Here is a 14,092-nt window from a genome sequence, read left to right on the forward strand (position 1 = left end):
TCTGATTCTATCAACTGAGCCCGAGGGAGAAGGACCTTTGTTTTTTAGTTGTTTCTAAAGACAAAGCCTAAAACAAGAATGTTTTAGGTTTGAAGTTCTTTTGTGATTTTTTAGGTTTCATGGAAGTGTCCTACTTAATGACTTTATTACAGAGAGGCAAGATCTGATTTTAAAATCACAAACTAGTTTCCCTAGAGACTCTTTTTTTTTTTTTTCCTGAAAACAGCCTCCCTGAATTTTTTTTCCTCTACTTCCAATTTCAAAATGAGTTCTGTTTACCAGTCACATGAACTCACTCAAGAAGTTGTTCTCTATTCTGCGAAATGTATAAAGCTCACTTGTGTAAATTCCATGCAGACACCTCTAACAAAAGATCACAAAGCTATTATTTTGTTCATACATGTTATCAAATCTCAGTTAGTTTATGTAAATTTCTGTGCCCTAATTTCCTCCACTAGCTGTCTGCAGAAGAAATAGTTCCAAAGTTTTGATATTTGTATGGATCAATAAAAAGGAGCCATCTTTCTGGAGTGAAATCTTTTCTATCTTTCCGAGTGCTATCCAAGCCTCTTCCCTCAACAGTTTCTTTGGGGAAGGTGATTTCGGAAGCTAAATGGACTCTCGTACCCTGAACAATAGATATTTACTTCCACATCACACTAAATTGCTTACCCTGTAATTTCCCATAGGCCACAAGTGACCCGCTGAAGGTGACACCGCCAATGTAAGTGCCAAGGTAGGCCACGATCTTGGTGAGATTTGCTGCTGCGTCCATAGCAAAATGTGGATATTCCACAACGTACTCAGCTATGCAAGTCAACACGGCCGCCAAGCCCACTAAACTGTGGAAAGCAGCAACTAACTGAGGTAAATCGGAAATCTGGATGCGTTTGGCAATTGTCAATCCTGTTGGGAAAGGATGATCAAAGAGAAATTACAACTGGACAGACCTTTGAGACGTGACCACACCAAAGATCACATGTAAATGTTCCCACCACTGTCACCAATAAATATTACCTAATCCTAGTACGGGCTGATATCCTCTGCAGGGACTGTACAGGCATTGTTTTACACGTATACTCTTTCAAAACCAGGTTTTTCCAAACATCTAACCAAGGCCCAACTTCAAATAACACAAACATAGCACTAATGCCTACTTCTTCCTCCCACTAACTCCTCTTCCTCAACAAAAGTTTCTTGAGATCACTCTAACCTCCAATTAGGCCCCCTAAAATTCTCCCCACTAAATGACTATTCCAGGCCTCTTCTTTATAGGCAGTGCTTGCTCCCATGCAGTAAGAAACAGCTAGAATATGGGAACAGGGAATATTCCTGGGGGGTAGTGACAGGGACAGGTTTTCAGGTAGGTAGGTGGGAGCCAAATCCAAAAGTAAAGAACTGCAAGATTCTGGGCAGAAAATGCCCAAATGAGGAGACTCTGAAGGAATTTCATAGCTCAAGATAGGTAAATAGAATGAGTGAGACTCAAAATATTTGCTAAGACATGTCTAAAGGATTTCCTGCCATAAACACAGGTTTTTCTTCCTTCAAGTATTTTTTAGAGGTTATCAAGAAAGAACTTAAAGTTTCCCTAAGGAAGGACAACAAAAAGCTTAAAGCGAACATCACTCTGGTAAATATTTAACAACCAATTCACAGGGGTCGGGGGTGTACATGTGCAAATAAATACTTGAGTTTTTAATGATATAAAGGTATACGTTAATTCAAATGATAATTAAATACTCAATACTCTTCATTCCAACTTCCATATAGATAAATGACTGTCCTAGGATGCTTTTGTTGATTATTGCTAAATTCTTATACCTGGAGCCAACCTAGTATTTGCAACTGATGAACAGGCAGACTTCCTACCTAAACACTGGCTAATATTTTTGCTTACATTAACAAGTAGGATGAAAGTAAAACACCATATGTTTGTGGCATATATATGTATGTGAGAACTTCACTCATTTGCCAACTCTGCAAGGGACTTCTTTGCTGAATCTGATAAGAGTTTTCAAACATTGGAAGACTGTTCAACTTTTTGTGTTACTTATAGTGCAAGGGCTATAGTCACAACATATTTTAAGCTTAAACTGTTATTATTAATATTTTTCCTTCACTTTCTTATGTCTGAACAATAAACAAAATAACAAATCAAGCCCAGATGTGCAGCATATGTTTATTTCAATAGTACAAATACTTCTACCAAGGAACATTTCTACCTGCCGATGTGATAGTACTGAATGTGGGACTGAGAAGAAATGTATAATAGCCCACTACCTCATACTATTTCTATTAAACCCCGTAATAGACATAAATAATCCCAAAATAAAATCTGGTTAGTTACAAAAGTATGTGTTTTTAGTATTATTACCTTTGCTTCTAATATATTTTATTTTAAATTTATGTAATTTAGGTTTTAATGGTGGCTATATTTAAAAACTTGCAAAATTCCTGAAAATTTAACAACAGTCCTAATATACTAAACATGATTAACAATGGTTTCTTTGCCCACCTATGTAATTTTCAAGTTTTTAACAGGTCTAAGAAGCAGAATTTTCAACTGTTATTTATGACCAGATCAAAAGATGTGCCTATATATAGTCCAAACGTAAGTATTTCAGCACCCTATTCTACCATCAGCCAACTAGGCATAGTAAAGGAAAATAAAAACTGAGTACAGTCAAATTCTTACCATCTCTTTTGACTCAGTCATCATAGTTACTCAATGTTTTAAAATACAGGAATTTCAACGAAAATTATACCAACTTTAATAAATATGATAATATTTACTGATGCAATTTCCATTAAAGTAATTTAATTTAATTCCTTCATCAGTATGGGCCTCAAACAGAAATATGTGTTCAGAAACCAGGCTGCTAATAAAAGGACTTACTCTAACAAAGTACAGCCATGCATGCACCATATAAAGATACTTTGATAAAGAGACATGACACTGGTCCTATTGGTTATAATAAAGATGAAAAACTCCAATTGCTCAGTATTTGTACTGTAACTTTTCTGTGTTTAGATACACAAATACATACCATTATATTACAACTGCATACATATTCAGTACAGTAACATACAGATTTGTAGCCTAGAAACATTAGCCACCTAGATTTGTGTAAGTGCACTCTAAGATATTTGCACCACAATGAAAGGATGCATTCCTCAAAATGTATTCCCATCGCTAAGCAATGTAGAACAGCACACTAAAATCCCTGAGCGGAATGCCCTCAAGTATTTGAAGGACATAGGTTCCCATGAAGGCAGAAGCCTAAAAGTACTTACCAATGGTACCGCCCAAAGCCATTGCTCCAGACATCTGAGCTAACAATTCTGGGTCCGGTTTTAAGCCTCCAAGTGTGGCTGCCAGGCCTCCAGCAACCCCAATCATACCCAATGCATTGCCAAGACGAGCTGTTCCCTGGGTGGAAAGGCCAGCCAGGGCACCAACACAGCACAAGCCCGAGCCTAGGTACATGATCTTTTCAAAGGAAAGGGGAAAGAGGGAAAGAGAGAGAGAGAGAGAGAGAGATTATTAAAACCTTCCATCTATTAGATTTCCTCTCTGATGGAAACATGATTCTCTAAGGACAATTTAAGTTTGGATAACAAAGGGACAAATCTGAGCTCTTTTCATATTTCAGTATGTTTTCCTACCCGTTGGGAATATTAGCATGTTAAATACTTTGTGTTGTATTTGCAATTATACCATTATGTAAATTGGTTTCTTCTAGGTTATACACATGTTATACATAAATATATATAAAAATACCTAAATTTAATGGAGTTATTGTTGGATGTGATACTAAACCTGACCAAATGTTACAAAGGAGCTAAGCCCTGATGTCATAAGAGCCAGGAAATGTGCATAGACTTCACTTGACTTAGTTTCATGAGACCAACATGAAGAAAGAATCACTATCTTCAATTACAAAAGAGAAAATCTAAGACTAAAAAGATTACATGATTTCTTCAAGGTCAAATGAAAAGGGCAAATCTGGAATTCAGACTTTCATGTCCCTGACTCATTGATTCAACTCTTCCTAAAAAAATATTCTGTTAATTCAACAAATACTCCATGTTAGAAACACAGAAGAAACCAGGAGAGACATGATTCTTCTGTTACAGAGGTTGCAATCAGTGACAGTCATTGAAAAGAAATGGAAAATAGTTCAGATCAAAGTTGAGGCTCTATTATATTATATTTTGACTGGGAACTTTCAAAGTTCAACTTGATTATTTCTCTTTTACTATTCAACATTAATTTTTAAATTTTCTTTTTAAAAATGAATTGGCCTGACATTTCCTGGTAACAACATGACTTACTGGATTTGTAGAAGTAGAAAGAAAATAGGAAAAGTTCAGCAAGGCCCTAAGCAACCTAGCAAGACCCTGTCTCAAAATGAAAAATAAAAAGGGTTGGGGAATATAGCTTGGTGGTAAAGTGCCCAAAAAGGAGAAAGAGAGCAGGAAAATGACTAAGTTCTTAATAACAAAAATTTGTCAAATTAAATCACTGATTATTTCTTTGAAACCTTACAACAACCCAGCCATGTACATAAAGAAGGTACTAATACCTTCTCAACTTTTTTTTCATGTAAAAATTTAGGGACAGGTAAACCCCCATTAGCAGGCAAATCTATCTGTAGAATCCAGGGTCCTTATACTTAGGGAATGGTAATTACTGTATTTGCTTGGCAGAGTAGTATTTTCTTGAGAGTTTGAATTGTGTAATAATAATGTTAAATCTAATAAGGAAGAAAACACAGTGGTAAAAATAAAACCATTCAAAAATCCTCTTACTTGTTCAATGTTATAGCCACTATAAAGGGCAGCTAAATATCCACCCACGAAGGTGCCAGCAGGGAGCAGATACAGGTAATTATATTCTGGGGGATCCGTGGGACGCTTGAACATGTCCAGCATTCTCTGAGTCACCAGAAAGCCACCTTATCAAAGCAAAGGGAAGACAAAACAAAAAGAGATGTCCCATTGAGCAGAGTGATTTTTTTCCAAAGTGTTATAATTTTTCTGTTTAAACATATTTTATCACCTAGGTATAAATATAACTTAAGTAACATTTTTAGAATGTCAAAAATAAAAATCATTCTACTATTCAAGCCAGAAATTAGTGGGGAAAAAAAAAAAAACCTACATATTTTCACATATATTTAGGAAGGAAACTTGCTATCAAAATGCAAAAACAATTATTTCTGCATGACTAAAAGCAAACAGCCCTTCAAAAAGCTTGGAAATGCAAAAGATCAATGGTCAGTACTTTTTTTTCTTTTTAAAAATATTGTGTTTTAGTTGTAGTTGGACACAATACCTTTATTTTATTTTTATGTGATGCTGAGAATTAAACCCAGCGCCCTGCCCATGCTAGGTGAGCATCTAACTGCTGAGCCACAACCCCAGCCCCTATTTTTTTTCTTAATATTAGGTTATTTCATTTGTTAAACTGTACTAAGTGATAAAGAAAAAACAGCATATGGACAGGCACCATGTTTCTTGGACACATTAAAGAATTTTAGCTACAAAATAGCACCAAAAGAGACTCATACATGAATAGGGTGTTAAGCTTTCAGTTTTTAGGAACAAACATTGTCTGCAGTAAGGCAGATGACTAAAATGTTATATGAAATTATACGCCTTTGTAGATGTTAGGTGATAGCACTAAATCATTGTAATCCAAAACTATGCACTTGATAACTTTCTAGTTAACTTGTAGCAAGACATCATTTTGTTTGTTTGGGGGCATGGGGTAAGTTGCTCTTTTATCAACAGAGTTTCTAACAATTACAAATGGACAAAATTATCAAGTTTCCTTCACAAAGAGCATTTATGGTCTGAGTGAAATATTCCTTCATGGTACAGTTAGTTTCTTAAAGTCAGAATGTCCATTTTATTCTGATTTGAATTTGCAGCCTGTATCTTCATTAAAAATAGTACTCTAATCTGAGCATAGTAGTATATGGTTGCAATACCAAAATAAGGAGGCTGAAAAGGGAGGGTCACAAGTTCAAGGCCAGGTTCAGCAACCTGGTAAGGCACTGTCTCAAAGTAAAAAAGGGCTGGGGATGTTGCTCAGTGGTTAAGCACCACTGGGTTCAATCCCTGGTACCAAAAGGAAAAAAAAAATAGCACTCTAGGTTCTTTCATGATCATCATACCTGCAATGTTGACTGAGGAGATGAATGTAGCAAGAGCAGCAAGACCCTGAGAAGTTGTGGAAGGATATAAATGTCCCCCCATCAGCGCCAATCCACCAACTGCTGTCAAACCTAGAAAGAAAACATTAATATGGTGACTATAGAGGTAACTCCAAATGAAATGTCACAGCTGAAGGACAGACCTGTCATACACAGATTCACAAGGGGAAAGTTCTCACTACCAAACACAAAGCAGCCTCTTTGTGCCTCCATTCAGACATAAACAATTTTCCTAATGAGGACTATTGATAACACACCTCCACACCTTTCTCACTTAAAGTACTATCGTGGGCAAAATGTTAGCAAAACCTTTCCTCCTTTTGCATTAGAATCTGACCTTCCTTTAACTTTTTTGCTCTGACCCTGATTGATATAAATCAACAATGCCACTAGACAACATTGCTTATAGGGAAAAGTGTCTACAGGTAGATAGATACCTTATAAACAGACTGGAAAGGACTAATTGTGAACTATAAATACTTGATGGGGATGCCGCAGCTTTGGGCTTTCCCGAGTATAGTACCTCTTGAAACTTGACATCTCTGCAGAAATCCTAACAATGTTATAAGAAATGACCATGGATGGCTGGGAACATAGCTCAGTGATAGGGTGCTTGCCTGACATACGTGAAGCCCTGGGTTTGATCCCTAGCACCACCAGAGAAGAAAAAAGAAATGATCAAGGGACCTGTTGCCTGTCCCATGTGTGTATCATTTCCTCATGTTAGAGCCATCACTGGGGGCCAAAGAACAGTTCCTAGGCAGCCACATGGATGGCAGCTTGGATCAGAATAAAGAAATGCCTGATGCCGTCTCAGCAAGCCAGTTCCTATCTCCTGTGCTTTACTGTGAACTGATACCATGTATTGATATCACTTATTGGAATCTCGATAGGCTGAATGTCAGTTTGACTTAAGAAGAGCACCCATAGGATGTGGCAACTGATTCTGTGAAACAGGAGTTTTCACATTTCATCAGTGAAACCTTTCCTTAAAGGAAATCATAACTGAAAGAAATACCAGTAGACCTGCATTGCTTGAAACAGAAGCAGCCCAAAGGGCTAATGCTGCATGACCTTTTACTTCACAACCCCCCCCACCTTTGAGGAAGCTGTGAGTCACCTTAATAACCACCTCTTATACCAAGGGAAACAATTTGAAAACACAGACTTTATAAACCTCATGGGAAGTACTCCTAAAGCTAAGAAGCCTTTGAAAACCTAAGATGAAGCAAACACATGAAGAACAAACCTGAGATTGCATTAGTCACAGACATCAGTGGTGAGTGGAGAGCAGGAGTCACTCCCCAGACGGTGTGGTACCCCACGATACCGGCCAAGCCAAAAGTGGTCACCATCTGAGAAAAGGCTAGATTGGGAGCCACAATGCCCAAACCCAGCATCCCAGTGAGACCTAGAGAAAGAAAGTAAAGAATGTGAGATGACTTCCCATTATCTCAGTAAGATTAAAAAAGAACACATACCTCCACACACAGTCAAACATATGAAGAGTCTGTGTCTCACATTCTACTCCCTTGCCAATAAAGAGCAAATTAGACATTTGGCATTTGAGAAGTAGGGGAAGGAGGAAGATATTAAGGACAAAACGCAACTTTCTGACCACTCCATCTCTCAAATAATTTGTAAAGATCCACTAATATTTATGAGTCACCTTAATAATAATTTGCACATTTTCCTTTGCAAAGCTTTGTCCTCTTCCCTGTTTCAACTTTCTTGACAATGCCACATGTATTTATACAAACATTTTTATTCCAGAATTATAGGCCTACAGAGGAGCTACAAAGCATTTTCTACTTGGGCAAGACATAACCTTTATAAGACAGGACTTTTATGAGGCCAATTTTATGTCACTCTCAGAATTGGCTGAGGAAGAGAGGTTTTAAAAGAGTAGGAAGGATTTCATTCACTCCAGCACCTCCCCAAAACATATGGCTTCCACCCACCCGGGACAGAAGTTTTGCAATTGCTCCCGAATCTGGACTGGACTGCTGGCCAGGGCAGTCAGCTCTAGCCTCAACACCAAGTCAGCAAACAGGATTTTACAAAGAAAAGAAAAAAAAATACAAATTAAATTAAGAATGTGCAGAATACAAACAGTCAGCTCTGAACATACATCTTTAATTAGCGCCTTCCTTAATAGCAAACATGTGGATAGCTGCTTTGCAGCAAGAGAAAGGGTTACCTAATGGTCAGTGAAAATAGAACTACAGTGCATTACCGGGGAGGAACCTCTCACTTCTTTGGTAGGAACTATTATTTTCTAAACGGTATAACTGGGACATCTACAAATTGACATTAATTTTACTTTAAGTCATTCAGTAAGAGTGAAGGTTTATGTTTTTCTACCCACATACAATATTTCCAAGGTTCTAGCACATGGCCTGTTAACCATCTGGAGGGAAAGTCAGATAAAATATTTGGCCTTCTAGTTAAAAATCAGAGCGCTGTTTAGGGTTGTAGTTAATCATAAGTTTTCCTAAGTCAGACTGCCAGGTTCAAATCCTCATTCTGCTGCTCTCCAACTGTGTGATCTAAAGCAAACTGCCTAAGTTGTCTGTGCTTTGGTGTCTTTATCCATAAAATTAGTAACCCTGTCTTCATCTGCAAAAGAATATAATATTATGCCTACCTTACTGAATTCTTATAAAGAATAAAATTAGCCTAAGGCATATGAAATATTCAGCACAATGTCTAGCACTCACTAAATGATAATTCTTATTCTAACCACATTAGTCAGAAAATATTGAATTATCATAATCCATAGTCGTTTGTTTGCGTCATCAAAGAGACATACAAAGATCAATTCTTCAATAATCTAGCAAAAAGCAATATACCTTGACTCAATAAATATAACTGAAACCTAGAAAAATAAAACTGCATGCACTTTCCCATCATTTTCTTAGGAATTTCAGAGATAAATAGAAATTTATAATCCTACTCAGAAAAAACTCCATGTATGATACAACAATCTAGTTTCTTTTTTTCTTTTTTTTTTAAACAAGTGAGTGCAAGTAGGGACACTTGCCCTATCTACTCGCAATGTTCATCACCAGAAGCTTTCCACTCATTTTGCTGAATTGAGCTCTTTATTCAAGGAGTTACACACTTAGCTTTAGAACATCTGGACTCACATGGGAATTCAGATAATGCTGAGGCTACAAGAATTCTGTGTGCCTGGTGCTTGTTCTTCGTTCTTTAAAGTTTTCCTTTGTTTTTATTTTGGCTCTAAGTAGATCTAAATATTTTTAATTTGTTCTATGAAAGAGAAACCAATTTTAAGTCAAATACCCAGTATGTAACAATGCATAACCATAAATTTTTACTAGGTGAGTAATTTAGAATGTTAGTCAAATATCCAAAGGCTATACAATTGCCGTGTTTATTCTTTAAGGCAAATATTTGGTTCCCCAGTCTTACCCAACTACTCAGATACTTACCCAACTACTCACAACTGATGTTTGCAAAGTCCTTAACTACACTTACACATAACTTAACACCAACACAATCTGATATCTATCACGACCAATATAGTCAGTGTGGATAGAAATATCAATGACTATATTTAAAATGTTTTCTATAAAAGGAATCATGCTCACAGCCTGGATGTCATTTCACATGGCTTCTCTTAAGTATTCAGCATTCAGTTTGTGTCTCTGGAGTGGTTAATCAATCCCAAAGAAGTGAGACAAGTGGGGTGGGGTTGTGGCTCAGAGGTAGAGCGCTAGCCTAGCGTGTGTGAGGCACTGGGTTCGATCCTCAGCACCACATAAAAATAAAGGACTGTGTCCACCTACAACTAAAAACTAAATATTTAAAAAAGAAGAAAAAGAAGTGAGACAAGTAACATGTTGATAAAAAGTCAAGTCTATCAGGCCCAGTTATGAATGGAATCCACAGAACAACAACACAATTGCATTTACCTAATTTGACAATTACAACATTACATATAAAATGAACACAATCAGGTCTCTTTGCTACACAGCCAGGATCCTCACCTGCTGTGTAGGCAGAAGCTGTGGCCATGGTCCTCCTGAACGGTGTAACAGTAGCTGCCTTTTCAGCTTCTAGCTCAGCCACTGTCTTCTGTTTTACTGGGGCACCTTGAGGAATATTTTTCGGTGTGGGAGCAGGGAAAATCACTTCACCATCCTAACAGAGATCAGAAAATAGTATTATTTTTAAAAGGTCAAACCAATATTTCAAAAACCACTTACAGAAATAGCTGTTTTTAAGAAAAGCTATTCTACATATAATTTTACATAAGTATATTATAAATTCATAAAATTTATAACGTGTACACAAATATTTAATGTTTGTATTACACATACATAGATCTATAATTTGTATGTGTGTAGAACGTATATAGAAAATACAGATCAAACCCAAAAAAGCAGGCCTGTGGAGAGAACACTGCTTTATTTTATTCAATTTCCATTTGTTTCTGGTTTTCAAATGCAAAGAACATTTTCAGTGAGTTGTATATATTTGAGACTTTTAAATATTTTTTTTTAAATCTTTCTCCACTTTTAAATAATTTTATTGGCATAAACCTGGTATGTCAGTATTTCACTAGAGTACATTAATATTTGAAAATGATTCTTGCCTGAACAAAAATTCTAAAATGAATTTACATTAAAAACACAGGAAGGGCCAGGAGCAGTAGTGCATATCTATAATCCCAGCAACTAGGGAAGCTAAGGCAAGAGAATTACCGCATTCAATTGGCATTCAAGCCTGGCATCTTGAAAAGACTCTGACTCAAAATAAAATAATAATAAGGGCTGGGATGCAGCTCAGTGGTAGAGCCCCCTGGGTGCAATTGCTAGTACTGCAAAATTTAAAAAAAAAAAAAAAAACCCACAGGAAGGAAGACATCTCTACTTACCTTCATCACTACAGTTCCTCTAATGACATGACCCATTGTACCAAAGTCAAAATCATCTTTCACTTCAAAATAAAAATTATCTTTGTCAGGGCTGATGGCCTTCAGGAGCTTGGTAATATTGTTGGAGTACAGAGTACTGGCCTGGGTGGCCATCCGGCTGGGAAGGTCTGTGTAGCCTATATGAGTGACTCCCTAAATGAAAACGCATACAGTCAAAGAGGTATAGTACCTTATGCTCACATTCTTTCCAGGACAATTCCCACTCATATTCAATACTAAGTTTTAAAATTATATATCTTTTGCATATATATACATACTTTCTCTCAAACATAAGTATGAATTTCAAAAAGATCTTTAACTGCACCTGTTTTTAATTTTAAAAAGTTTCAGGTCTCAATTTTTTCAAATATTTAAAGGAATAAATATCCCCCTCAGAGGAAGCTGGGATGTAGCTCAGTGACAGAACACCTGCCATGAATTCTATTCCCAGTACTGCAAAAAAAAAAACACCTCACAAATTAATAATAATAGTAGCATTCATTCACAGGCAGAAAATGCTTTTTTGCTATACCTTATGAATATAAAGTTCTCCTGGCTTAGTGGTTTCAAAGTTTCCGCCAGCTTCTGCAGCTAGATCCACAACAACTGAACCTTCCTTCATTGACTCAATCATTTCTTTACTAAATAAAACAGGAGCTTTTTTACCTAATAAAATTAAAGAAAACAATACAAATTATCACTCTGAAAAGCTTTATATTCTAATTGTTAAGGAGTCTCTGGGCACTCAGGAATTTAACATCTGCAATTTTAACTCTTTCCAAGATATCACTAAAGACCATAGGTAACACAGTTGAGATAGATCTTTCTCTACAGGAAAAAATATTAATGTAGGCTGTAAAGCCAGTGTGCAGGATGGAGCCATTCAGCTGGTGAGTGAGGTTTGCCACCTGCTCAGCATGAGAATCTCAGCCCTGCTTTTCCCAACTAGCTCATATACCCAGAGAGAAACAACTTGGTTTTTTTTTTTAATGAATAATAATAAGCCATTACAGAAATCATGTTGTTCACTCAAGTTAAACAATTCATAAATGTCAAGAGTATAGTTGGTACTGCTTTACAAATTACAAAATAGACTATTTCCATATATCTTAACAAATATCACCAGATTACCCAACACATTGTATTAACCTACCTTAATTTAACAAGGATAACTTCTAGGAGAGAACAGAAAGTGCCATGTCAACTTTATAAACAGAAATCAATTAAAAATAAAATTTGTGTTACAATCATCTAATTTTCAATCCACTTGACTGGTATACATATGATTCAAAAAGAAAAATAACACTCCTTTGTAGCACATGTGATAAAAGACTGTGAAGATATGAGGGTTTATGTGGTAACTCCTGTTTGCTACAAACTTCATATTGTCAAGATCAAGTTCAAATCCTGAGGCTCTCCTTACTGAAATCCTTCCTTCCTCAGCTGAAGTGCTCTTCTATTATGCCCTCTCATTACTACCCATTGGACCTTTAGCCTCAACCATAATCAGCTGGCTGCCACATGATTTGTTGGATAATCTCTGGTTCTCTCTTCTAAGTATTCATGGATACAGTAAGCATCAAGAGACATTTTTCCCAAAAGACAATACCTTAAAGTCCTGGTAGTTTCATAACTTCTCAAAATTCCCTGAAAGTATTCCCCCTTCCCTCCCCACATAGTCTAGCAAAGCATCCTTAAAAATATTTACCTAAATCGTACTCGACCATGAGAATTTGAGGATGCAAACCACACACACCTCCCATAATAAAGGTCATGTCCCTCAGCTCCCCATTGAAAGATGGCAGTTGCATCCTCACAATGAGGTCAATCTAAAGTGCTCACCTGTACTCTCCAGATATTGCTGTCATCACGACTCTGACCCTCTCACCCAGAGCCACTTCTCTACTGCCCAACCTCCTGTTTGTTAGAGATTTTCCTTCCACCTTACTTGTGCCCTCCAGTCATTGTACCTAAAATGACCCATTAAATTCAGGTCTACCCCTTTGACTTGACTGAACAGACTTTGCAGCTACCAATGTACAAATTCTTGGCATCTAATTTCTCTTGCCCTAGAAATTCTGGATTCCTTCTTCTTTCTGAGACATCAATAGCCAAGGATCAGTCCCTAGACTGCAATGCTACCACTCTGCAAGACCTCACGTGGCCAAACCATTTAGCATCCTTCAAAAATACATAAAATGCACAATCTATTTGTCTTCTCACATTTTACTCACTCAACCTGAATAAAATGACTGTGCAGTTGCTGATATAGTCTTAAAAAATACATATACATATGTGCATCTTAGAGATAACAGGTGTTCTATCCATATTATTTCTCCAAAACTCGATCATTTTTAAAACAACAGCATACTCTTTCATGCTTAGTGATTATTTAGTGTACAGACTGGTAGAGATCACCAGAATAATTTAAAAATCTACTTCATTCAGAGAGGAATATTTAAAGATATAAAATTATTATAAGTAAAAAGCACATAACAAAGTAGTATACACTTATAAATGTGTATATTTCAGTGTTTCTCATATATATGTACACACACACACACACATATATACTATATAGATTGTGGTAAATTCTGTCAAATAACATTTAACAATATTATGGTATATTTGAATGGGGAGACCAAGTTATTTTCTTCTCTGCACTTTTTGTTATCTCTCAAATGTTCTAATTTTAAAATTAAGAAATCTTAATAAGGGCTACAGGGAATACAATGATAAATCTAACAGTGCAGCTGCCCGTAAGCACTCAGATATGAAGCAATTTTTTTTAATTCTGGAAGAAGTGCAGAAATAAAAATTAATAACAAATGGAGGAAAAAGAGAGCCAAAAGAGAAGCAGGGTAGTAAATAAAAGTTCCCAATGAGCAAATCCTCAAAAGAATAGGTCAAGAGAAAAACTGAGGAG

The 14,092-nt window shown here is 36.5% G+C and overlaps 1 protein-coding gene across 3 annotated transcripts in view; it reads right to left on the minus strand.

Annotated features, from left to right (window-relative positions):
- The window catches only part of Nnt (nicotinamide nucleotide transhydrogenase), a 91,949-nt gene that overhangs the window by 41,065 nt on the left and 36,792 nt on the right, over window positions 1–14,092 (minus strand). For all 3 annotated transcript variants that reach the window (XM_071612611.1, XM_027954389.2, XM_027954390.2), the window contains exons 8-15: window positions 11,699–11,832; window positions 11,128–11,319; window positions 10,238–10,391; window positions 7,474–7,635; window positions 6,186–6,296; window positions 4,816–4,961; window positions 3,298–3,493; window positions 673–906 (exon numbers count right to left, since the gene is read on the minus strand). In XM_071612611.1, the coding sequence (XP_071468712.1) occupies window positions 673–906; window positions 3,298–3,493; window positions 4,816–4,961; window positions 6,186–6,296; window positions 7,474–7,635; window positions 10,238–10,391; window positions 11,128–11,319; window positions 11,699–11,832 (1,329 nt within the window). The remainder of the gene's footprint in view (window positions 1–672; window positions 907–3,297; window positions 3,494–4,815; window positions 4,962–6,185; window positions 6,297–7,473; window positions 7,636–10,237; window positions 10,392–11,127; window positions 11,320–11,698; window positions 11,833–14,092) is intronic.

This window comes from Marmota flaviventris, chromosome 5 (assembly GCF_047511675.1).
Source record: "Marmota flaviventris isolate mMarFla1 chromosome 5, mMarFla1.hap1, whole genome shotgun sequence".
NCBI classification, from domain to species: Eukaryota; Metazoa; Chordata; class Mammalia; order Rodentia; family Sciuridae; genus Marmota; species Marmota flaviventris.